Genomic DNA, 24185 nt, shown 5'->3' on the forward strand with positions numbered 1-24185 from the left:
ATACTTTTTGAAAAAAATAGAAGTAAGTGCAAAAAGTCAGCATTTACGGTTGAGGCCAGCCTTCCTGCAGTAGCTCCTCTGGGTTTAGAGGAAACATCAGTTTTTTCAGATCACCATGCAGGGTAGAGGACATCCTTGAGAATGAGCAAAACCCCCTTCTTCTCCCTCCTTTCCCCTCCCTAAGAGCGACCAACCACAGAAGAATACAGGACCGACTCCTGAGAATAGGGGTTGGCTCTGAAGCTCTGCCTGAGTGGTTGTGCCTAGCCAGCCCTTACTGAACATACTCTTATTTTAGTGAAATTTCATCTAGTCTATATAAGAGGAGACTACATTTAGTCTCCATTCCTTTAATTTATAGTTGTACCATATTTTTGTCCCAATATAAAGAGTTGGTCACTTACTATACTACACAGACCTAATTGAACAAACTTCTTGTTTCTAAGTGTTAAAACAGTCTTCAAGGCATAAAAGATTAATAATTTATTGAAGAAATTTAACTATTCCATTGTCTGAAAATGCTTCTTTAGAAGACGTTGATGTGTCATCACAACATTATTGGAATGACTGACTTTTGAGGATTTCTTTTGATGGGAATTACTTGTTTTAGATTCAAGTGTTCTAGCATCTTTGTTAAAAACAAAAGAAAATAGTCTCACTTTTTTCTTTTTAACCTCAAAAATACAATGTGGTGAAATTGTGTCTTTTCAGAGGTTTTCATCTAATAATCCAGTCTAGAGGAAAGAACATTTTCTAGATAGACATAATTGATGAACTGGAAATCAATATAATATCCCCATCCAAATCTAAATTTGTATCTGTCTTCGAAATGTAAGATTTTCTGGCTTTATTCTAATTATTGGAGTACATACTCATTTTCTTATGAGGTGAAAGATGGAAGAACATTTATGTAAGATGGTGGCCAAGTGGACTTGGCTCTGAGAAGTCTCTTTAATATACCGTATTGTCAACACGGAGCAAGACAGAGCAGGTACCATAGTGTCCTGTGGAGCTCACCTTGAGGTAGCTGAGAGTGCTCTGGCCTAGGAGTTAAAGGCAACTATCTCTGTGGCTCTCAGTTTCAGGTTTGTCTTCCACTGAACATAAATATTTTTAAAGCTAAATACTTAGATGAAATATTGCACAGAAGCACAGTGAAACAAAACAGGCAAAAACTGAGCTAAACTAGGTGAGTAGCAGATGTGGGGCTCTGAGCGTCAGCTGTGCAGAGCTTCCACACTGGTCTTCCGGTGGCCCCTGAGCTCTGAGGAGCACAGTGTGAAAACCAGTGAATCAGAGGATTGAGGCTCTTCTATCACTAGGGCTGATGTTTTTTCTTTTTTTAAGTAACTGTTTTCCGTACTGAGGTATTATGCAAGGTCAAAGAAAACCTGCAGATCATGCTTACAGAAGAAAATCAATCTCAAAACTGATTATTAAACTTTTCATAAAATTAAAAATAAGGAAAGGACACTCCATATTACTGTAAAAGCTTGATAGAAAGAGTCATCAATTCAGAATTAAAGCATTTTCAGTCCTCTTCCCTTTGAAATATGGCAGCTGTTTTATTTAGAAAAACAGAAGGCTGTTTTTCAACACAGTGCTTTATAAGTTTGTCAGAAATAGTTTGTAGTTTATTTTCCTTAAATCAGTGTTTGTTGAGAAGAATAGTTGAGGTTTTCGATAAGGCTTTATGAAGAAAATATTAAATAAACATCAAAAACTTTAATCTGTGTATAGTATGTATCCACAGCCAACAAGAGAATGTAGGCAAAACGATGAATTTTAGGGGAATTCCCTGGCGGTCCAGCGGTTGGGACTCTGCGCTTTCACTGCAGAGGGCACAATTCAAATTTTGATGTCTTTCTTGCTTATACAATTACTTATTTAATATTAGTGTAGAAAGGACCTTTAGGTAATAATTCATGTATTTTATTCATAAGACTGATTCCAATGCAAAAATGTTGTCTTGCAAATATGCTAGAAAAATCATTTTAGTATTTGAGACCAAGTTTTTTTCATTAAAAAAAACCCATTGTTAAGATAGATTTATTTGGAAAAAAGAATAAGGTACTTTCACAATTATTCTATTTAAATTTGGAATGCGGTTTTATCTCTCAAAGAAAGCAGGAAGGAATAAAAAATCAGGTATGGTAATTAGGCATCTTCCTGTTAATTTCTGATTTGAGTTTACCTTACATAGCAGACAGTTATAGGAAAAAAAGGCTTTTCTCACTTAAATTGCAAATATTGAGTGATGATTTCAGATATCTAGTTAACTTTGGGTTTTCATGGAAACAAATGTGTTTTTTTAATATTTAATATTAATATTTAATACCACGAGAGGTAGCTGTGTCCCCATTGCCTGTCCGAACGCCGGGGGTTAGAAGGTGTTCAGAGGCATTTAAAAGAAAGAGTGGATGTAACTGACATGACTGGAGGCCTCTACCACAGGTGCGTGTGTGGGTTTGTGTTGTGGGAGCCCTGATTTTCCAGCCTTTTCTATTGCCCCGAAGCCCCCATGTGGCTCTGCTCTAGGCCTTGAGGGTCTCTGCTTCCTGTCTGTCTTGAGCTCCGCAGCCTTGTCTTGTCTTTATTTGGTAAAATAAATATATATTTATTTATTTATGGCTGCGTTGGGTCTTCGTTGCTGTGCGTGGGCTTTCTCCAGTTGCCGAGAGCGGGGGCTACTCTTCCTTGCGGTGCTTGGGCTTCTCATTGCAGTGGCTTCTTTTTTTGCGGAGCACGGGCTTCAGTACTTGTGGCTTGCGGACTTAGTTGCCCCGTGGCATGTGGGAACTTCCCGGACCAGGGCTCAAAACCGTGTCCCCTGCATTGGCAGGTGGATTCCCATTGGCAGGCAGATTCCCAACCACTGTGCTACCAGGGAAGCCCGAAACAAATGTGTTTTATTCAATTCTTATAAAAGAAATTTATCCTCTAAAATGTTGTTTCTGCAGGTTGAGTTTTGCTCACTGTTTTCATTGCTCTATTCCAGTCCTTAGAACAGGATGTACAACATGGTAGTTATTTGATAAATATTTATTGAATGAGTGAATGAGATCAATACATTCTTTAATTTGGTAAAATGCATAGTCTGAAGCTTTAAGTGTCTGTTTTCTATTTATTTCCCCAGATAAGAGAACTGCATTTTGGGTCAGTAACTATAGTACTAGTTTTGGTTCACATGTGCTTGTTTTAGACATAATTTAACAATGTCATATTTGATTTTAATAGATTGGTTGAGTGCTTGAGGAAATTTCCATCTGTCTTACAGGTTAGCTGCTACGTTAGTTCTGGATTGTAAGGTATAGTTTTGGACCAGGGTTACCTGCCAGGATACAGGCATAGCAGGGAAACCTATTTTGGGTAGAAGTGCCCTGAGCCACTTAGCTGAACAAAGTTTCTGTACAAGTTTAGTTAGGATATAATCTGGAGGAAAATAGTCCAAATTATAGACATGGAAGGGTATTAATTAGTGAGTATTTCTCAAAGTGGGTTTTTAGACCATTTGCATCATAATCATCTGAACGATAAGCTCCTAAGACCTTATAGTACTTATTAACATATTTGATTATTTACTATGTTCTTCAGTTCTGTGATGTAGGAAAAGTGATTCTGCAGTGCCATGCACTTGACATGTTCTGTACCTGAGCTCACTGGATGTACTCTGGGAACTATCTGCTATAGGACCATGCAGGGTATATTACAAGGAATAGGTTATTGCAAGGAGGCTGTATGTTCTTAAGCAAAGATCATGATTGTTCTTATATACATGGTGGTACCCTCCAGGCTCTTTCAATCAGTTATGTATTAATAAAAATCTTAAAAAGGTGAACCTTATCTGGAAGTATACAGATAAACTCAATTCAGAATGAAGACCCTCAATGTGAATTGGTCTTTCAGAAGTATCTCATTTCAACTGAAAATGCAATTTGGTAATTTTTTTAATATATACTTTTCCTTCTTTCCTTCCAACATAAAACCTACTATTAAACAGTAATTCTAATACTTTTATTTAAATGCTACCACATTTTCTTTGATATAATACTTATATTAATAAGACTTTGGTAACCACTGCCACATAACGTCTCAATTTACTTAAAGATTTAAAAACAAATCTTCAACCATTTGTAGAAACAATATATATTTTTTCTGAATAAACTGATGTGTTGTAATTTAAAAATTGTCAGTATTATGTGTTTATAGTTTCTCCAAAATCAAGAATTTCCTTGGGGGCATAATTTTATTGCTTTCACATTCCTTCCTACTCTGTTAAGTCTAATGAAGTTTATCTGTCCTCTAGGTGACCTACAAACGAGATCTGTATGCAGCTGAATCGATTATTAAGGGTATGTTTGGCCTTATGACTGTCAGTTCCTATGTTTCAAAAATGTAAGCCAGTTGAGAATTTCTCATGACATTTTAAAGCCCAGAATTCTCAGAAGTATAAATGCTGTAGGCCACGGAGGTCTGTGAGTTGTTCGTTTGAGAAATAATTACATATATTTTGTTTCCTGCTTTGAAGTATCACTTATTATGATTTATGTAACATTGGTTTTAGCTTTTATAAAGGAAATACTTTATTAATTTGAGAAACGTAGGTGACATTGACACTATTAGAAGTGAAAACTGATATTTTAATTTATAAATATATTATATTTTGTTTTTATTTATTCAGAGGACTGTCTACCCCCTCCCAACACTGCCATATCAGTACATTAGACAGCATCTTTTGCATGAGAAAAAAAATTTTCTGAAATAGAGAAATTGGGCTGAATGATTTTTAATTCCTTTTAGTTCTGACAATGACTGCAGTTTTGTTTTGTAATTTTAGATATTATATATGTAATAACCCCTTTCTCATTCTTTTCATCTCTGACTCTAAGATCTCAGCTACACAGAAGTACTTTATTTCATAATCAACAAATATGTATTACTGTGCTTGACACCGTGCTAGAAATGTAATGATGATGCACAAGGGACATTCATTCTGTACTTTTGCAACCTCCACAGTTCAAATCACAGTTTCTTAACCTTGGTACTATTGGCATCTTAGGCCAGGTAATTCTTTGCTCTGGGGACTGTTTTGTGCATCCTAAAAGTTGCCTACTCACTAGATACCAGAAGCACTCTTCCCTCCCTCCCCTCCCCTGCTCTGACCATCAAATGTCTCCTGACATCACCACTGTTGTATGTATACATGGTCCTAGCCAAAATCAGAGGGGTCCACCCCCAATGCCTAAGCAAGTGTGGTGCTTTACAATCTATTTGTAATTTACTCCTTCAAAAATATGTTACGGACAGAACGATGTACTCAGATAGTGACTGAGAAGTGACCTTGTAAATTCAGATGTTGATTGAAGTTGAAAGAAATACTGAATGGGAATTGTGAGGGCAACAGTTTTTATTTTATTTTATATCTTATTTCATTTTATTTTATTTTATGGAAAGCCTATTTAACAATCAATTGGCTTCACGTTCAGAAAACTGAAATCTTTTCTGTTTATAACATTCTGTATTTGTAGTTTATCCTCATGTTTTTTGTCCTTCAAGAATATTGTGTTTCAAACCATTAACGTACTTTAATATGTGTATCTGTGTATGTAAACAGATCATCTATAGCTATAAATCAAAATGTTGACATATATTTACATATGAGCCAGGCTATGTATAAACATTACTCTGGAGAAGTTGCCTAAACCATGTTGTAGTTGGCTATATTCTCAGCACAAGGAAATTTAAAACTCAGTCTGGTTTCTTTATAAACGCATATCTCCATGACCTAGGTAAAATGGAAGTGAGCCATTTTGTGAAAAGTTGGCAGGTAGTTCAAGTGAGGATGCTACGTATCTCAGTACTTCGCCTATGTATTATCAAGAACAGGCTTCTTATCATGTAAAAGCCTACATTTTAAGTATAATTGCAGGGGGCTTTAGTTTTGGAAATTGTTTGCAGAGAGAAATTGTTTTGTTTAGGTAACGTTCTAGTATGCTACTTGTCAAGTATTTAAAAAGTATTCTACTTTGATTCTTAGGGAAAGTAATTGGTCTGGATGTAAACAGCTGATTTAGAGAAGAGTCTCCTTATGTTCTTTCAGATTTGCATTTCTATTAACTTCCCAAGAGATTCTGATGTTGCTCATACCCTTTGAGGACCACTGCTGTGGTGCCTTCCTACTCTGTTTGGGTTTCTAGACCAGTAGTGTGGTGATTACCAGAGAACTTGAACACAGAATGTCTGGCCCTGACACGTTAAGTCAGAATCTGCGTTTTAACAAAAACTCTGGCTCATTAGTTTGTACATTAATTTCCAGAAGCATTCTTCTAGGCTACTCTCCAGTCTTTAATAGTTGATGTTTTTTCCTAAATAATAGCTTTTATTGTATTTAGAGTTTCAAGTCTTTCCACGCTGTCAGTTTCAAATGTTTGTTGGCTCAACTGGGATTGCTACCTGCCTCCATGACTTGAACTAATACTGTCTCTGAGGCCTCATAGTAGAAACAATTCCGGGCATAGGAAAAGGGAAACTCTTAGATTTTTAAAAATAAAATTCTAAAATAGAGTATGGTATATAGCAGGCTACCTATCTGAGCTATCTACTCACCTGTTTGCGTTTTCCATGTAAATGTTCAAAGTATTTTTCTAGGCACTTGTATGACACAGCATTCACTGGGTACTTACTTTGTGCCAGGCATTGTTTAAAGCATTTTATATAGATCTCTTGCTTCTCCAAGAACTCAGTGATGTAAGTAGTGTGGTTGTTTCTGTATTATAGGATATTCAAGGGTCCTAAGCAAATACTAATCTAAGAAGGATAGAAAATTAATTCTTAATTATAAATTTTTCTACCTTAGTCAGTTTACCTCTTTATATAGCTGTTCTCCCTTTTTTCCTTAAGCAGAGATTATTCAGATTCCCTTCTCTGAAATTCTTGGGCTACATGTGTTTAAGCATTTTGATTACTATGTATTTTCAGAAGCTACTGCTGTTTGTCATACATTATATCACATTACCAGTGGGATTTGGGACCTTACCACATAATGAAACTTACAGTATATGAATATTTATGCTCAATATTTAGAATGACTATAAAGCCCCTAGCCAGTTCAAGCTTAGGACTCATTTTGCCATCAAATTTTTTTTTAACATCTTTATTGGAGTATAATTGCTTTACAGTGGTGTGTTAGTTTCTGCTTTATAACAAAGTGAATCAGCTATACATATACATATATCCCCATATCTCTTCCCTCTTGCGTCTGCCTGCCTCCCACCTTCCCTGTCCCACTCCTCTAGGTGGTCACAAAGCACCGAGCTGATCTCCCTGTGCTATGTGTTTGCCATCAAATTTATATATGAAAACAATTTTAAAAACATTTAAGAACTTTTTGGATTTCAGCATTGACTGTAACTTGGTGTGACCCTCTTTTAGATTTGATTCAGTGAAGGTGGAAAGAATGTCTATTCTTTTTTTCTATCCTCTGACATTGAGTTGAACCAAATTTATTGATATTTTTTCTTTAGAATCTAAGGAACATAAATTATGGGAATAGATGGTCTTTCCCTCCCACCTTACCTCTCTACCTGCTTCCAGCACATGCATATTGAGCTCCAGTGTATATATCTATCTTTTTTCTTTCTTAAAATAGAGATGATATAATATTTCAATGTATGCACTTTCGTCAAGGTTTAAAACCAGGCCTTGGAGCACGTGGCACTCATGCCAGGTACTTTACATGTTATTTCATTTGTTCTGTATAATGCTGTTAACATAGATATTACTGCTCTGAATTTTGCAAGTGGGAAAACTGAAACTTAGTGAGATTAGGTACTTTCCTCTAGGTCACATAGTAAGAACAGGATCCACAATTTAATCCCCTTCTCCCTTCACCTTAAGCCTGACTCTATTCTGAGATGTGGCCACTTTGCACTTCTGAGTCATGTCCCTGCTCACATTGACCACTGAAGTGGATACTGGATTCAATCTCTCTCTTTGGTGGGTACAGCAAATGGCTTATAAAATCCAGCCTGCCCAGTTCAGGTTCTGTTGGGTTAAAACCGTGTCTTCAGCTGGGAAGAATGATCACACAATTGATGCTGAAGATGTTATCTCCTAGTGCTGTGCTAATAAGCACACAGTAGTATTCTAGAGAGTCTGGGAGTGTGGGAAAAGCAGATAATATTGAAACTGCAGATTTCTAGACAAGACTAGAGAAAGAATAAAAATTAAAATTCAAAATCAGAGTAATAGTTTCAAAATGATGGTTTGGGTACTGTTTCTTTCATTTTTAAATTCTGGTAGTTTAACATTCATCACTGAGCCGTAACAGTTTTTCCTCTTCTAGAATGGAACTTGTTTTCTCTGTGGTATGAGTGCTTAGTATTCTGTAAGTTGTCTTTCCTGTGCTGCTTTATTTACTTCCATACCAATTATTGCTGGCCAACGTATTATATTCTGATGTAACTATTTTCTTGTTTACTAAGTGTTTTTCAAACTATAAAATATTTCTAGGATAAATGTCAAAACTTGTAAGAGCTTTTCGTATTCCCAGATTGACTTGTCACTGGAACAGCATGTATATTTTGGTCCTTCTTAATTTATGTTCAAGTCCGTCTCTTCAGTAGGGGAATTTTGATGTAACTAACTTCAGGCAAGCTTTTGATGCTAAAATCCTCAAATTATGGTTTATAGCAAGTCTCAAAATCTGACTTTTATTTTATGTTGTTAGGTAAGTTTTATTTTTAAGCTTAATTTATTTTACTGTCAGTATATTTACGTGGATTTCCATTTATAGTGAACTGTTCAGTAAGAGGAAACATGTATATAAGTAGTACTCTCAGATTTCTTTTACAGTCTTTCACACACACAACTTTGAAAAATGTACAGTGAATCACAAATTTACTCTTATGTAAAACAAAGCATTTTTAATACTTCTTTTTCTGAGGTAGAGAATTGGATTCGGTCATTGTTCTTTAATGTTTAACTCTTTCAGGCTTCGGTGTGTGAAATTTAAAACATAAACTTTTCTAGGGAGTAGTGTGGTTAATTGGTGCAGCAAGACTCTGGGTTGACTGACAGGTTTGTGAAGAGCCACTTAACAAAGAGATACTGTACTTTTGTCACATAAGCTGGTTGAGCCCACCCAAGCCTGCTCTGTGGGCTCAGACCTACGCAAACTATTAAAATGGTTACAGCAGTAACATACTTTATCTAGATTTACATGTACCATGCAAACAGTCCCAAACACTTGATTTACTATGTTGACCATATCATGGCAAAAGGATCAATACTGTATGCTAAAATTTTCTAAGATGGAAATCCCCTAAGGGATTTCTAAATAAAACATTGCATTTATTTTCTACCATCATCCTTGATCACATATTTTAATATTTTTAATTTTCTGGCTGGAGTGTTTTAAAAATAATTGTATTTTGTTCTCTCCTGGTTATGATTGTACAAACCCAAGTAGGCTAGTACTGTAAAAAAGCCTCATCATAGTTATATAAAAATGGAAAAAACAGGTAACATTGATAATCATTTCATTTTTAACTGGCTTTAATTAATATTACTTAAAATAGTTAATATTAATGTTCATATAGAAATTCATGTCTTTCCCCAGTCATTATGTAACGTTTTCCATTTGCTAAGAACTTTATTTTAAAGGAAATTGATTTCTTGGAAATACCGTATTGCCTATTGGTTCAGAACTTTAGACTTTATTCTGAAAATAGATTTTTATTTTCAACATCATTGATACAGGTGATTTCTTTCAGTGTCAAGTATTTATGCACAGTCAAGCTATAAATCCCCATATGCCTGCTTTTTTATGTTTCATACAATTTTTTAAAGGAATTAAATCAGTAAGCAAGCAATTGAATTCTTTTCTGCTTATACATTGAAAGTAGCTGAATATGCTTTTCAGTTGTCTCTGACTGAAAGGAATAAAATCAGATCACATGTGGATAAAACTGATTCAGTGTTTCTGAGATTTAGGAAGATTCGTGGTGTTATAGTGTGTATTTTATGCATATGGAGAAACTAATGCCTTTGTTTTTTAGTGATCCTTTAATATCTTCACATAAAATCATGGCATTTTAAGTGCATAGCCTTTTCAAATCTTCTCAAATTGAAAAGGTGAGAAACTTTAAATCAGTTTTCTACATCTGTAGAACTCTAGGTTTTTCTTTTCTGATGAGAAAAACTCATCAGGTTTTTCTTGCTAAATAGCCAGTGATGATGCCATTTTATTTTCAACCATGCTTTTTGGACAATGCAAAGCTAAGATTTACATGGAAACTGTAATTTTTTGATGTGTCTGGGTATTGACGATGATACTTCATTTTCCAAATTTTCACGTTAATACCATAACTTGTTTGTAAATACTACACTTTTTGTTCTTCACTCTCTTGAATAGTCCTGCCATTGTATCTTATGTGACTTTGTATCGACATTTGCATCAAGCTTCAATTAGTGAGAACAGGAAGGCTGCAATATGATTTAATAGCAATTTGTTTTCCTTGGACTCTTACTGGAAAAAAAATGTAAATTAGAAAGTTAAATATTTGGGTCAAGATTAAAGAAAGTGGAGTTCACTTTTTTGTTTAACTTTATAATTTCCTTAATTTGTCATTAGTGAGATGCTAATTCAAGCATAAGCAAGTAAATCTGTCATGTTCAAAAACTTCTAAGGTCACAGTGAGGTATTAAGTAACTAGTTAAATAAGACTTAATAACAGACAAAAGCCAGCCAGTTAGGCTTAACTCTGATGTAGGTAGGAAAAAACAACAAAAATGCAAACATGACACTTATGCTTTAAGTAATAATACAATACATTTTATAAATATCCTGATGAGTCACTAGCCTTAGAAAATTGCATTTCCTTCAAATTTACTTCTCTTAACTAAGAAAGAATATATACTTTGAAAAGAAAAAAAAAGTTTTGCATCGTTTTCTTGGAAAACAGTAATATCCTTACACGTAAAAACACGTGCAGGAGACAAGATGTCACATGTCTGATTCTTATTTTCAGTTGCAAGGTAGGAAACTTCATTTGGTATTCAGTGACTCATTTAAAAATGTGGTTAAGATCTGATATAAAACATCTTAAAAAAAAAATCTGCCTTCCCGATGTCCTCCAGGTAAAATATGTACAGTTGAGAAGGAAGCCAATTTACAAAGACCACTTTGACCTTTTAATGTGGGTCTGTATTTCTTTCTCAAATCTCTATCCCTGTTGTCCACTTGTCCTGTAGTCATGGCTTGTTGACTGCTTCTCTTTGCTTGACGGCCTGCTGCCCTTACTGTTCTAAGAGCTTCCTTTAGATAGGTGTTCAGAGAAACCTTAGGCATCTTACTACAGATGAAACTGAGATGGGGATTTCAGTGCTCAACAGTGGTGATTCTGTTTGACTCCTTTAAAATTGTTCATGTGAGACAGAAAATAGACTCTAAGATTGGCTTTTGAGTCAGTGAACTGAACAGGAGAATAGAAGATGACTGCCCCCACTTTGAATGGATTAGGACTTGACATCTTTTGGAAATGACTATTTCTGGATTTGATATAGTTGTTTCTTACTTACCTATGAACACAAAAATTTTGGCTCAAGAGGTCAGTATAGTGGATGAGGCCTGGTGGAATTCATCGTGTTAGATGTTTCTAAGAAAATGGAAAACTGACTTTTGGATTTTTTGCCTACTTGCTTCTAGAACTAATCTAGTATTTAGGTTTACTTCTCTCTTCACCACTGAGTTTGAAAATTTTTTGTAAAATACAAATACCATCCTGAGCACTCATGTGTCCCTACTCATGATTAATTGATGGAAGCATATGTCTAGGTATTCCTTGCTCCTTGTTAATGTGTCAGTGGGTTTATCACACGGTAAAGAGGAAGCTGTGCATGTTAGAGATTTTACATATTACTGTTTTGTGAAGTTAAATGAAGATTCCAAATTGCATCTGTTTTCTAACCCTTCAAGTAAGACCAGATACTTTATGTATACCGAGAGTTCTAATATTCAAGGACAATTAGAGGAATTTCTAAAAGATGAGTATATTATAAATTAGATTTTGACCTCATTTGTTAACTTTGAGATTATACATTATGCCTCCTATATAGGACTTTTAGTTAGAATAACACTGAAATTAAACACTTAGGAAAACACATTATGTATGAATATATTTTGTTAAACTGTATATCCTAACCAAAGGTGGCTAAGTTGTAGGTTGCGAATCACGTTAAACCGGGGGATTGAAAGCTCTTAAAGAATTCCATTGTACTTACAACTAGATTGAAACTTGAGAAAATTTCAAAAGAGTTTGGCAGATGAAGCTGTGATACATTGAAAACTTGGGCATTCCGGATATCTATGCTAGGAGTCCTTTGATGCACCTCCGGGGTAGATGGTTGGAATTGTGTTAATGTTCTTCTCTGCTACTGTCAACTCCTGGGAGAGCAGAGAGATAAGCGGAGGCAGAGGAGTATCCTCTGTTGGAAGGTCCACCATGTCTTTTCTCCTTCTTCCACTTGGAGTTAATAGTATGTAGCTGTAGCATTGAAGGGACCTGCACAAGAGGACAGCTGACCTTCTGAGTTGTTGTCTCTATTTTATATCCTTATGAACTTCAGTTAATGCTTAATTGGTTTTGGTATTGAGAGTGTTGTCTTCTCTGGTATATTGTGACCTAGTGAACCAGCTGAGACTTTTATGTTACTTTCTAAGTCTCTAAGCATCTGATTTAGGGTTCTGTTGAAGAGTATTCTTAACTCTTGCCTGATTAAGTATGCAAATGAGAGACAGTGTAATTTTGCTTTTGAAGTTTAAAGGTTTAGATGGTCTCTGCTCTTTTGGCATGAGGCGGGCAGCATTGTTAGATAAGCAGCTATCAACCACAACGTGGTCTTGTTATGTGACTAGGGAGTCATGGGAGGCATGTAACCAGGTACTTCATTTCTACCATGTTTCATGGACTCTAAGGTGCCATTGCTTGTAAGAAGCAATGTTATTTTTATACCATTGAGAAAAGAAAAATGCTGGCAATTAAACTACAATGTAATGTTTTATTTTCACTTAGAAACTTATAAACATATTTATTAAATGAGCTCTTTTATGTTTATTTAGGCATATATTTTTATCACACTTATTCATATGTAAAAAGACACAGGCAGAGTTCTGTTTCTGGGTAAGATGGAGCAAGCTCACTCCACTCTGTTTCTCCTAGCAAATGAATCTATATGGACAGAATACATAGAACAGCTGTTTGAGGCTTCAAAGTAAATAGTACAAGTGGATTAATGAGTAAGACCCAATTTTGAAGTACTACCTAACTGGCAGTGAATTATGTCAGGCTCTGTTATGTCCTGACCTGGCTCCAGTGCAGCCCTGGGTCCATTGTCCAGAAGTGGGCATTGGAGTTGACAGACCTCCAAGAAAAGCCCCTTAATTCTGATCAGAGAAGCAGGAAAGGAATTTCCTAATGTTCAGAAAGTGAAGATATCTCCCCTTTTTTCTTTTCTCTCAGTGCTTTAATTCCCAGGCAATCATGTGGCAATAGTGACACTGGCAATGGCATCAGTGGGGGCCCAGAGAAGCCTAAAATTCTGAGAGAAGTGAACATTCCTCTTAATCAGAGTTGCTATGATTCTAAGAGGTGGGATGAGCACTGTTGCTGTTCTTAATTTCTCCTGTTGCTTACCTTTGGACGCAGGTGCAATCATGGGAAATGTGTGCAAAATGGGATAAATAGGATCCCAGCTTTCTGGTAGGAGTGATGAAAAGGGATGCACTAAAGAAGTGGAATGTACAGGGAGAGGTTGGAGGTGAGAGAGGATATTACTCAAATGTACAGGATATGATCTGAGGTCAGTTAACATGTAAAGAGTCAGGAAAATCTAAACTCACATGGGAAAGGACAATTAATAGATACCCATGCTGAGATGGCACAGATGTTGGAATTTTCTGAAAAATACTTTAAAGCACTGATTATAAAAATGCAACAAATAAGGGAAAATGCTCTTGAAAGATGAAAAGTCTCAGCGAAGGCATAGAGAAAATAAAGAAGAACCAAACAAAAATCTTAAAATGGAAAAAAAGAAGATAACCAAAATAAAAAACTTACTGGATGGGCTTAATAACAGAATGGAGATGGCAGAGTGCCACTGAAGTTAAAAATATATCATTGGAAGTTTTTTTTTTCTGAACTACAGAATGAAAAGAAATGGGGAAAAAAATTAACAGTACTCAGCATCTGTGGGAATGCAGCAGGTCATCTGAATCCTGGAAGCAGAGGAAAAAGTGCAGTACAGAAAAAAACTTTTGAAGAAACTATGAATAAAAACTTCCCAAATTTGATAAAAGACATAAAGCTGCAGATTCAAGAAGCTCAGGTAACTGTACCATGATAACCCCAACGATGTCCATATCCAGATACTTACTTCATAAGCAAACTGCTGAAAACTAAGACAAAAATCTTGAGAGTAACCAGAGAGAAATGATGCATTGCTTATAAAGGAACGATAATTTGAATGAATATAAATTTCTTATTAGAAAACATGGGAACCAGAAGAAAGTAGAATATGATTTGTAAAGTGCTAAAAACGAATATTATTAACTCAGTATTCTATATCCAGCAAAAAAAAAAAAAAAAGAAAAAGAAAAATTACCCTTCAGGAATAAAGGTAAAATAAAAACAATTTCAGGTAATGGAAAAAAAAGAAAATTTTGTTGCCAAAAAATGTACTCTAAAAGAATATCTCAACAGAGCCTTTCGTGCAAAGGAGATGATACCAGAAGGAATCTAGGAACATCAGGAATTAAGGAAGAGCAACAGAATCAATAAATAGAATAGACTCACATAATTCTTTTTACATTTTTAAACTATGTATAGGTTGAAAGCAAAGGTAATATTTTCTGATGAGTTTTTCTATGTATGAGACAGCTGCAATATTGTAGATAACTAAGTGCAACATAAAAACAGTAAGGTAAAGGGACCTGTAATACCATGGTTAGGTTTCTACATTTTACTTGCTGTGGTAAAATATTTTATGTAGACTCTAAAAGGTTAAATATGAATATTGAAATCCCTAGAGCAACCACTTAAAAAAACTATACAAAGAGATTAGATCAGAAACACAAGAGATAAAACCGAATACTAAAAACAAGTTTAAACCAGAAGAGAAAGGAGAAATAGAGGAACACAAAACAAAGGGAGAAAACAAAAATACAAATAATAAAATAGATGACCTAAATCCAAATATATCAGTAATTTCATTAAATGTCGGTGGTTTCGGCACACCAACTAAAAGGTGAAGATTTTAGGATGGATATTAAGATTCGACCGAACTGTATGCTGCCTACAAGAGTTTACTTCCAACATAATGTTTTAAAGGTAGGTTATAAGTAAATAAAAGTAAAAGCACATACCATGTATTCACTAATCAAAAGAAAACTGGATGGCTATATTAATATCAAAGTAATAAAAAAGTACCTTACATAATAAAAGGATAAATTCACCAGAAAGACATAATTCTAAATGTATATCCATTTAACTGCAGAGCTTCAAAATATACTTAGTGTGAACTGACCAAAATGAAGGGAAAAATAGACAAATCAACAATTATAGCTGGAAACTGCAATATTTCTCTAAGTATTTGCTGGAATCAATAGAAGATCAACAAGGATATAGAAAGAGTAAAGAGTACCACCAACTAACTTGATCTAATTTACACAAAACTTTCCACCCAGCAGTAGAAGAATAAACATTCCTTTCAAGTGCACCGAGAACATTCTCCAAGACAGAATGTACCCTGGGTAATAAAACAAATATTAACAAATTTAGAGGAATTGAAAGCATGCAAAGTATGTTCTCTGACAATAATAGAAACAAACTAGAAATCGATAATAGGTAAAAGAAAAACTGTCAAGCTTGGAAAATAAACATTAAATCAACTGTGTCCAAGAGAAAGTCTCAAGATAAATTAGAGAATATTTTGAACTTCAGTAAAATGACATCACACTTTGTAGAATGCTGCTAAAACAGTACCTAAATGCTTATATTAGAAATGAAGAAAGATCTTGAATCAATGATCTGAGTTGCTGTGTTAAGGAACTAGAAATAGAGGAGCAGTGCAAACCGAAAGCAAGCAGTGGCAAGGAAATTATAAAGAGCAGAAATTAATGAAGTTGAAAACAAAATGTCAGAGACAAAAAACCTAAAGCTGGTTACCTGAAAGGATTAATAACACTAATAAACCTATCATGAGACTGCAAAAAGAAAGGAAGACACAACTGGAAATGTTACACAATTGTTGGTGGCAATGAAAATGGCACAGCTACACTGAAATGCTGTTGACAGTTCTTAGAGCGAGAAAAACACATTTACTGTATGATCCAGCATCCCATTCCAATGCATTTACCCTAGAGAAAGGAAAACTTACTTTCACACAGGAAACTGTATGTAACTCTTTATAGCAGTTCTGTTCATAATCATCAGAAGCATGGAACAATCCACATATCCTTCAGCGGATGAGTTGGTGAACTGGTACCACCTGTACGATGGAATGCAACTCAAATGAATGTATATGAATTGTCCATATACAAAATAACTTAATCTCAGAGGAATCATACTGAATGATCTCAAAAGGTTTGAGATCTCAACTGATCTCAAAAGGTTATATTTTGAATGATTCCATTTATATGATTTAAAAAAATTTTAATTTTATTTTAGAGCATAGTTGAGTAACCATGTTGTGTTAGTTTCAGGTGTACAGCAGAGTGATTCAGTTATACATATACATGTATCTATTCTTTTTCAAATTATTTTCCCATTTAGGTTATTACGGAATATTGAGCAGAGTTCCATGTGCTATACAGTAGGTCCTTGTTGGTTATCTGTTTTATATTTTGTCTTTTTATATTTTTTATTATTTAAATTACAAAAATTTATTTTATGTTGCAGTATAGCTGACTAGCAATGATATTCTTGGAGAGACAGAAATGTAGTAACAAGGAATAGATCAGAGGTTGCTTAGGCCAGGGAGCTGGGGAGGGGGGTGAGTACAAAAAGATGGCATGAAGGATTGAACTGCTTTGTATTATGACGGTGGTGGTCGTTACACAAATCCGTAATGTTACAATCATGGAAATGACCACCGTATACACGAAAAGGTAATTTTACTGAATGCTAATAGAGGTTAAGTGTATCTTTATAAGGCCCTGATGGGCAGCAATTCTATGATGCCATCCCTATTTCAGAGAAGTTATACAGAGGAAAAATGGAAGTTTCAATCAATGAAATATTAAGTACTGAAAGTTTGCCAGTTATTTCATTAAAAGCTACAGAAGAAGATTTCATTTTTGCCCCAGAGTGATGTCATTTGCTCTTACATTCTATTATGCCTTAACGTTTGGGAAAGGGGAATGCCAGAGCCTGTGGAGAATTCTCTTTACTCCATGAACCTGTGAGACTGTCGTTTGACGTTTATTACTCCAATAAAAAAAGGTGGGGAAACTCCTGGGTAAGATGCTGAATTGGGGAAGTATCTCATCTTCTTTACTGATTCTGTTAGCATGTGGCGTGCTTGAGGGCCTTCACATCAGACCAGGTTGCCCGGTTTGAATCCTGGCTCCTGAGTTTACTAGCTGTATAATCCCAGGTGAGTCATTTGTATCATCATCTCTAATGAGGCCATTATGATTTTGCTGGCTAGATTTTGGTTAGAATTTAATATATGCTTTTTATAACACAGAATAATAATAATAATTAATTGTCAGTCACTCAGTGAGCAATAATCCAGTGGTTTGGCCGAGTTACTCTGGGCCTCAATTGTTTTCTACTTTAAGGGAGGCTAATATCTTCTATTTATTAGTAATATTGCATTGATTCGTTAGAATTTAAAGGACTCCCTAAGATGTTTTGAGCTCTTAAAGCATAGAGCCTTATAAATAAAAATACCATTGCTCTTATTTTTTCATGTTGTTGGTAGTTTTTGTCTAAGTTAAATTGTTAAAAGTTTACTGATCGCTTTAATAGCATGTTACAGACCTTTTTGTATCCTTATGTGCTATACTGAAGACCTAATTTTGTCCCTTGATCATATATAAAGGTACTTTCTGAATGAATAGAAGTACAGATGAAAAGACTAGTGTACTTTCAGGTAATTTTTTTTTTTTAATTTCGTAAAACTTTTTATTGTCAAATAACCCACAGATACTGAAATCTAAAACTAATTTGTAGCTTAAAGAATAATGCACATGTTTGCATAACATCACCCAGATCATGAAGAGAACTTTGCCACGCACCTCAGAAGCCCTTTCCTGTATTCTGTAGTGGCTAACCAGATTTTATAGCAATCTCCTCCTCATATTTCTTTTGAACTTTATCACTCAAATGTGCATCCCTCAACACTGCAGTTTGGTTGTGATAATTTTTTTAAACGACATTTAAAATCTCAACCTACAGGTTCCTTATCCCTTTATTTTGCTTGCACTTTGTCTTTTGCTGAATTTAGGCCATGTAATTTGTAGCTTTTCTTCTCTTTTGAATTTTGATGGGTACATATTTATGCATGGTACAGTTCTTTATGTTTTTCTTTCATCTACAAAGTCATAGCTGGATCTAGAAGCTTGGTCACATTTAGTTTCATCTTTTTTCTCAAGACTAGAGATGGTGTGAATTTTTTGTTAGGAGACACCTAATGTCTGGTTACATAATTTTGTGATGATAGCAGCCATTGATACTCAATGCCTGTATTGTTAAGAGGTTGTGTAGGTAGTTCAGAATCATGATATATACATTTGAATTCTATTAATTAGTTTTTAGGTATTGAGGTATTTTCATAAATAAACTTTACTCATCTACTATTTACTTACCCAGTGGTACAGTTTATATGACAAAAATAAATGCTTGATTATTTTTCTTTATCAGTTTTCAAGCAAAAGAATAATCATTCTCTAAAGTTACCAATTATTTTGTGTGTGTGTTTCGTAAAGATGAAATACTTCATAAGTTCATAATGGTACTTCCAATTCAATATTAAGTTGTATCTTACTTCCCACACATTGAGAATCATGGTTATCAAAGCTACAGGGAATAATAGAATTAGAATATTTTGTAAATGTTCGTTCATTTTATTCAACAATGCACACCCTAGGTCTCAAAGTATCAATATTAATGCTATAAACCAATGTTATTTCCATAAAAGTTTAAACGATTTTTCCTACATATACTGTCCCCATTTACTCTCCTCCATTTTTTTGTTTACACTGTATGTTTTCAAGTCGTATAGCTGTTATACAGTGTCCTGTTTTAACTTAAGCTCTCAGTTAGTCGCAGTTCTGCTAGTAACTCTGTTTTATGCTATTCATCGACAATTTTGTTCACATCTCTCTAGACTTTGGTTATCCGAAGCTTGAGCTCTGGTACATTTCTTAGGAAAGTTTCCTGGGAAACTGTTTACTTAATTCACGTTGATAACTGCTTGTGCTTTATACTTGAAAGTTAGTTTTGCAGAATGTAAAATCCGTGGCTCATATATTTTCCCTGGCATAACTTAAATATGTTCCTCTATTTTTCTTATGTAAAGTCCTAAAGATTATCTCATTTTTATTCCATTATCTGTTTCTGTTCTTTTTGTCTATGTGCCCAAAGGAATGATTTTTTTTTTAAGTGTAGTAATTTTGCTAGAAAATGTCTTGGTATTGATTTTTATTGGTAAATATTTGCAGGTATTGATATGTGATGTACTTGTGTGTGTATGGGTGTTTGTGTATCATTTTTAGTAGTCTCTTTTTTCTTCATAGATTTCTATTATGTTTATGTTAGATCATCTTTACCTAACTTTAATGTTTATTACTTTATATATTGAATGTTTATTTAAAAAAATTTATTTTTACCTTTTTCTCTTAAAGTATTATTTGTTAGTTTTATACGTGTGTCACTTCTAGTATAGTCTTCATTTCTTAAATGATCTTTTCTTCTATTTTGAGCTCTTTTCTGAGTTCTGCAACCTAATTTGAGTTTTTAAAATTCCAAATCAAATGGTTGTTTCATGTGTTGTTTCATTAGCTCACTGGTTTTTAGCTTGTTTTGAAATAGATTACAGTTTTGATTGGTTTGATGGGCACATCTTTCTGGCATGTTCTCCTTATTTTTAAAGGTGTTATTCGGCTCCTTTTGTCTTTTTGCTTATAATAATTTTGTGTGGGGTTTGGCTTTGATATTTTTCCATTATTCATTTGGATGTGAAGTTAATTTTCTTGAATTTGAAGAGGAAGACAGTTTTGACGATAGCTCAAAGATCTCCCTCTTTTGTTGCTTTCTTGTGGTGTCCACAAATGTGGAAGCACAATTCTAATATTTTTCTGGCTCTGTTCTCCTATCACACTTTCAGGTGGATCTCCTCTTTCTTTTGACTTTGGCTGCATTGGGTCTTCATTGCTGCACGCAGGCTTTCTCTACTTGCGGCGAGCGGGAGCTACTCTTCATTGTGGTGTGTGGGCTTCTCATTGTGGTGGCTTCTCTTGTTGCAGAGCACGGGCTCTAGGTGCGCGGGCTTCAGTAGTTGTGGGCGCAGGGGCTCAGTTGCTCCACGGCATGTGGGATCTTCCCCGACCAGGGCTCGAACCTGTGTTCCCTGCATTGGCAGGCGGATTCTTAACCACTGCACCACCAGGGAAGCCCGTCCTGTGTAATTTTGATTCCACTTCCAAGTTCTCTTTTAGTTGGACCCTGTGCTGAAGGTGGTGTGTCAATTTTCACAGTACGTACACTTTTCCTTCAGACCTAACCAAGTTCTCTTGTATTAACCCCACAAAAAGTTATTTTCGTGGGTAAAAGTCCTCCAGTTAGGGCTGCTCTTCTTAAATTTTCAGTGACTATCTGTTGGCAAACTTTAAGGTTCTTCTGTTAACCAATCTGTCAGACACCCTGTTTTACTGATCCCTCTACTTGTTCCCAGATAGAGTCCAGTATTTCAGGTCTTGCATCATTGTTGTTGGTTTGTTTTCATTTGGCTGCATCATGAGGGTTATGATGAAACCTTTGTATCTAAGTTTATTGAAAATGTCCATGAGTTTTTGATTTTGCTATTCAATTTTGTTTTTATATGGGGATTCTTAGAAATTAAAAACCGTTCCTTTGCTGTCAATGCCACTTTTCAAGAATTCCTTTTTTTTCTCTTTTAAATAAATAATTTTTAGTGTTGGTATTGAGCAGAATACTGCAAATGAATTGAGATGTTTCTTTCAAAATAATTCTCTTAATCATAGGTCACCTTCATGTGCATAATTAAATATTTTCTACTTCTTTCCATATGGAAACTAGTAAATGTATGTATATCTGTATATTCTCAAATGGAAGAGAAAATAATGTGTGTGTACCTAGTAAAGTGAATATGATTCTTAAATGTTAAGTCTACAAAACTTGGAATTACATTGTATTGAAGGCATTTTTTTAAGGCTGACCTTATTTTTTACTTTTTCTTCTAGAAAATAGAGATTTAAGATAAGTATTTTAGCCTGACTATTTCAAAGTTAGGAAGGTTTTTATATTTAAAGTTATTTGTTTTGAAGCAAAATTGTTGCATTTTTAAATTTCCTTTCTCTGAAGTTAGATTCTCCTGATATAATTTCCTGATCTCTTTCTAGATATCTAGTTACTTCCTTATATTCACAAATTTGTTTTGTATCCTTTCCTAGAAAATGAGATACGAGATATAGTCTTTTATTCAACAATGCTAATTTTTATTCAACAAATTTTAGATAAGAGAATTTGTATATTAGTTCATAACAGAGTACAAAAACTGGGTGGCCTAAACAACAGAAATTTATTTTCTCACAATTCTGGAGGCTGGAAGTCTAAGATCATGATTTTGTCAGGGTTGGATTTTTCTGACGCTTTTGTGCTTGACTTGTGGATGGCCGTCTTCTACCTGTGTCTTCACAGAGTCTTCCCTCTGTGCGTGTCTGTGTGTACATTTCTTCTTTTCATAAAGACATCTGTCATGTTGGATTAGAGTTCACGCTAATGTCTTCATTTTAACTTGATTAGCTCTTAAAGTGCCTATCTCCAAATACAGCCACATTCTCAGAGACTGGGGTTTAGAGCTCCAACATACACATTTTGAGGGGGACACAATTCACACCCTAACAGTGTTTTAGTTATGCTCGTAGCCCAGAGATGGAAACTAATCAATGTTCAATACCTTCTTGGAGCCCTATGCTAAAACCTGGGGGTAATGTTGGGAAATTATAAGTTACAGAGTTAGGAGTTTGTGGGAGAGAAAGACAAATAGATAATATAATCCAATGTAAAAACTATAATGAAAGTAAAATAAAAATGTAGAACAGGATGAGAGGGAAAAATATCGTTTAGGATGCTAACTTCACACGGACTCGAGTTAGAAAGCTTAAAGTTCACAATTCATGGCAGTATGACCTTGGGCAATTTACTGGCTTTATAGCCTCGCTTAACTCTCTGTAAAATGGGGAGAATAATTTCTCTCCTTGGTTGTTGTGATGATTAAATGAAATGATGTATAAAAGTATCTACCGCAGTAAAAAGCCAAAGCAATCTTAGCAATAATTATAGAATGTCATGAGTACTAAATAATCAGAATGAATGCACTGACAACCAGAATGATTGCTGGCTGTAAGGAACTGATGTGGCTCTGTTGGTGTGTACTGTCTGACCATTTCCTTTGCCAGTAGACTTACAAGGGTCACAGTACGTGTGGATTTCTTTCCACTTCTGAAACTACACCGAGGGGCCTTTTCCCATGAACGTTCAAATTCAGCAGTGCAGTGATTACCTGGATATAAGGAGAATCCTAGTTGTGTGGTTATACGTGTTTGAGAGAGAGATTGTTATGTATGAGAATTGGGGGGTTGGAGATGGGGGATACTGTAGTTTCACAAAATTCTTCCTGCTGGTTCTGTTCCTCCCTCCTTTTTTCTTCTCCTCTCACCAAAATACATCTAAAGCATTTGCCTAGTGTTACTAATGCAGATGGTGCTTGATGTAGTCCTTACTGGAGAATTAGACAAGGAAATGTGATGGCACTGCAGGCGGGGGGATCATGAACATTATTGCAAGGATCATGATGTGTCCAGGGAATTGTAGGTGGTATTATTTGGTGGCTGAAGAATGAGGTGTAAAGCCCAACGTGTTGTGGGTGATTATATGTTGCCCTGTATAAAATATATGGAGGTGGGAATCCTCTGGTCAGGACTTTAGAATTATGAGTTATCTGTTGAAGAATGCTTAAAATTTTTTTTGCCAGTGAATTAGTTGAGTTCTCCAGAGAAACACAACAAGTGAGATATATGCATACACAATAAGGAATTGGCATACATGATTACAGATTATTAAGACTGACAAGTCCAAACTCTACAAAGCCAATGTCCCAGTTCAAGTCCAAAGGCCAGCAGACTACTGTAGAATCAGGAAGAGCCATGTTTCAGTTTGAAGGCTGTTATACAGGAGAATCATCTCTTACTTGGGGGGAGGCTCAACGTTTTCTTTTATTCAGGTCTTAAAATGATTGGATGAGGCCCACCCACATAAGAGAGAGCAATCTGCTTTACTTAGTTTACAGATATAAATGTTAAACTCATCTAAAAACACCATGACAAATACCCAACTTATGTTTGGGCAAATATCTGGGCACCCTGTGTCCCAGGCAAGTTGACATACAAAATTAATCATTATAGCCAGTAAAGTAAAATCAAGTTGCACATTATTTATTTTTGGCATTATTATTAATTATTGGCAATCATACATATTCTTTGACCATTTAGAAGTTGTCATGCATGGGGATGAGGTATTAACTGAAAATTCTGAGCTTATTAATTATTGCTTACAGCTTTTAATTCTGACTTGTCGATTTCCAAGTTATGTTCCAGTTTGAATTTTATGTTGTCACTATGAGAGCTGTGCAACACTAGATATGATATATAAATGAAGTTATTCAGCGTAAATCAGAGTACTTGTTAAAAATGATTTTGAGGGGAGGGATGTACCCTAGTGCTTTAGATATCAAAATATTTCACCATGTGACACAGGTGGCTTTTAGAAAGATTTTTTAAAAGCTGTTTAAAAGAGAGGGTAGTATGAAAACTAAAACTCAGAGAATAATATTAGTCATCAAGTTGACTGGTCAGGTATGATTTAAAGTTAATTTCAACGTTT

At 35.0% G+C, this 24185-nt stretch overlaps 1 protein-coding gene across 6 annotated transcripts in view; it reads left to right on the plus strand.

Moving 5' to 3' along the window:
* The window catches only part of CRPPA (CDP-L-ribitol pyrophosphorylase A), a 383981-nt gene that overhangs the window by 97378 nt on the left and 262418 nt on the right, over window positions 1-24185 (plus strand). For all 6 annotated transcript variants that reach the window (XM_073809655.1, XM_073809654.1, XM_073809656.1 and 3 more), the window contains one exon: window positions 4307-4352. In XM_073809655.1, the coding sequence (XP_073665756.1) occupies window positions 4307-4352 (46 nt within the window). The remainder of the gene's footprint in view (window positions 1-4306; window positions 4353-24185) is intronic.

This window comes from Tursiops truncatus, chromosome 9, assembly GCF_011762595.2.
Source record: "Tursiops truncatus isolate mTurTru1 chromosome 9, mTurTru1.mat.Y, whole genome shotgun sequence".
Taxonomy (NCBI): Eukaryota; Metazoa; Chordata; class Mammalia; order Artiodactyla; family Delphinidae; genus Tursiops; species Tursiops truncatus.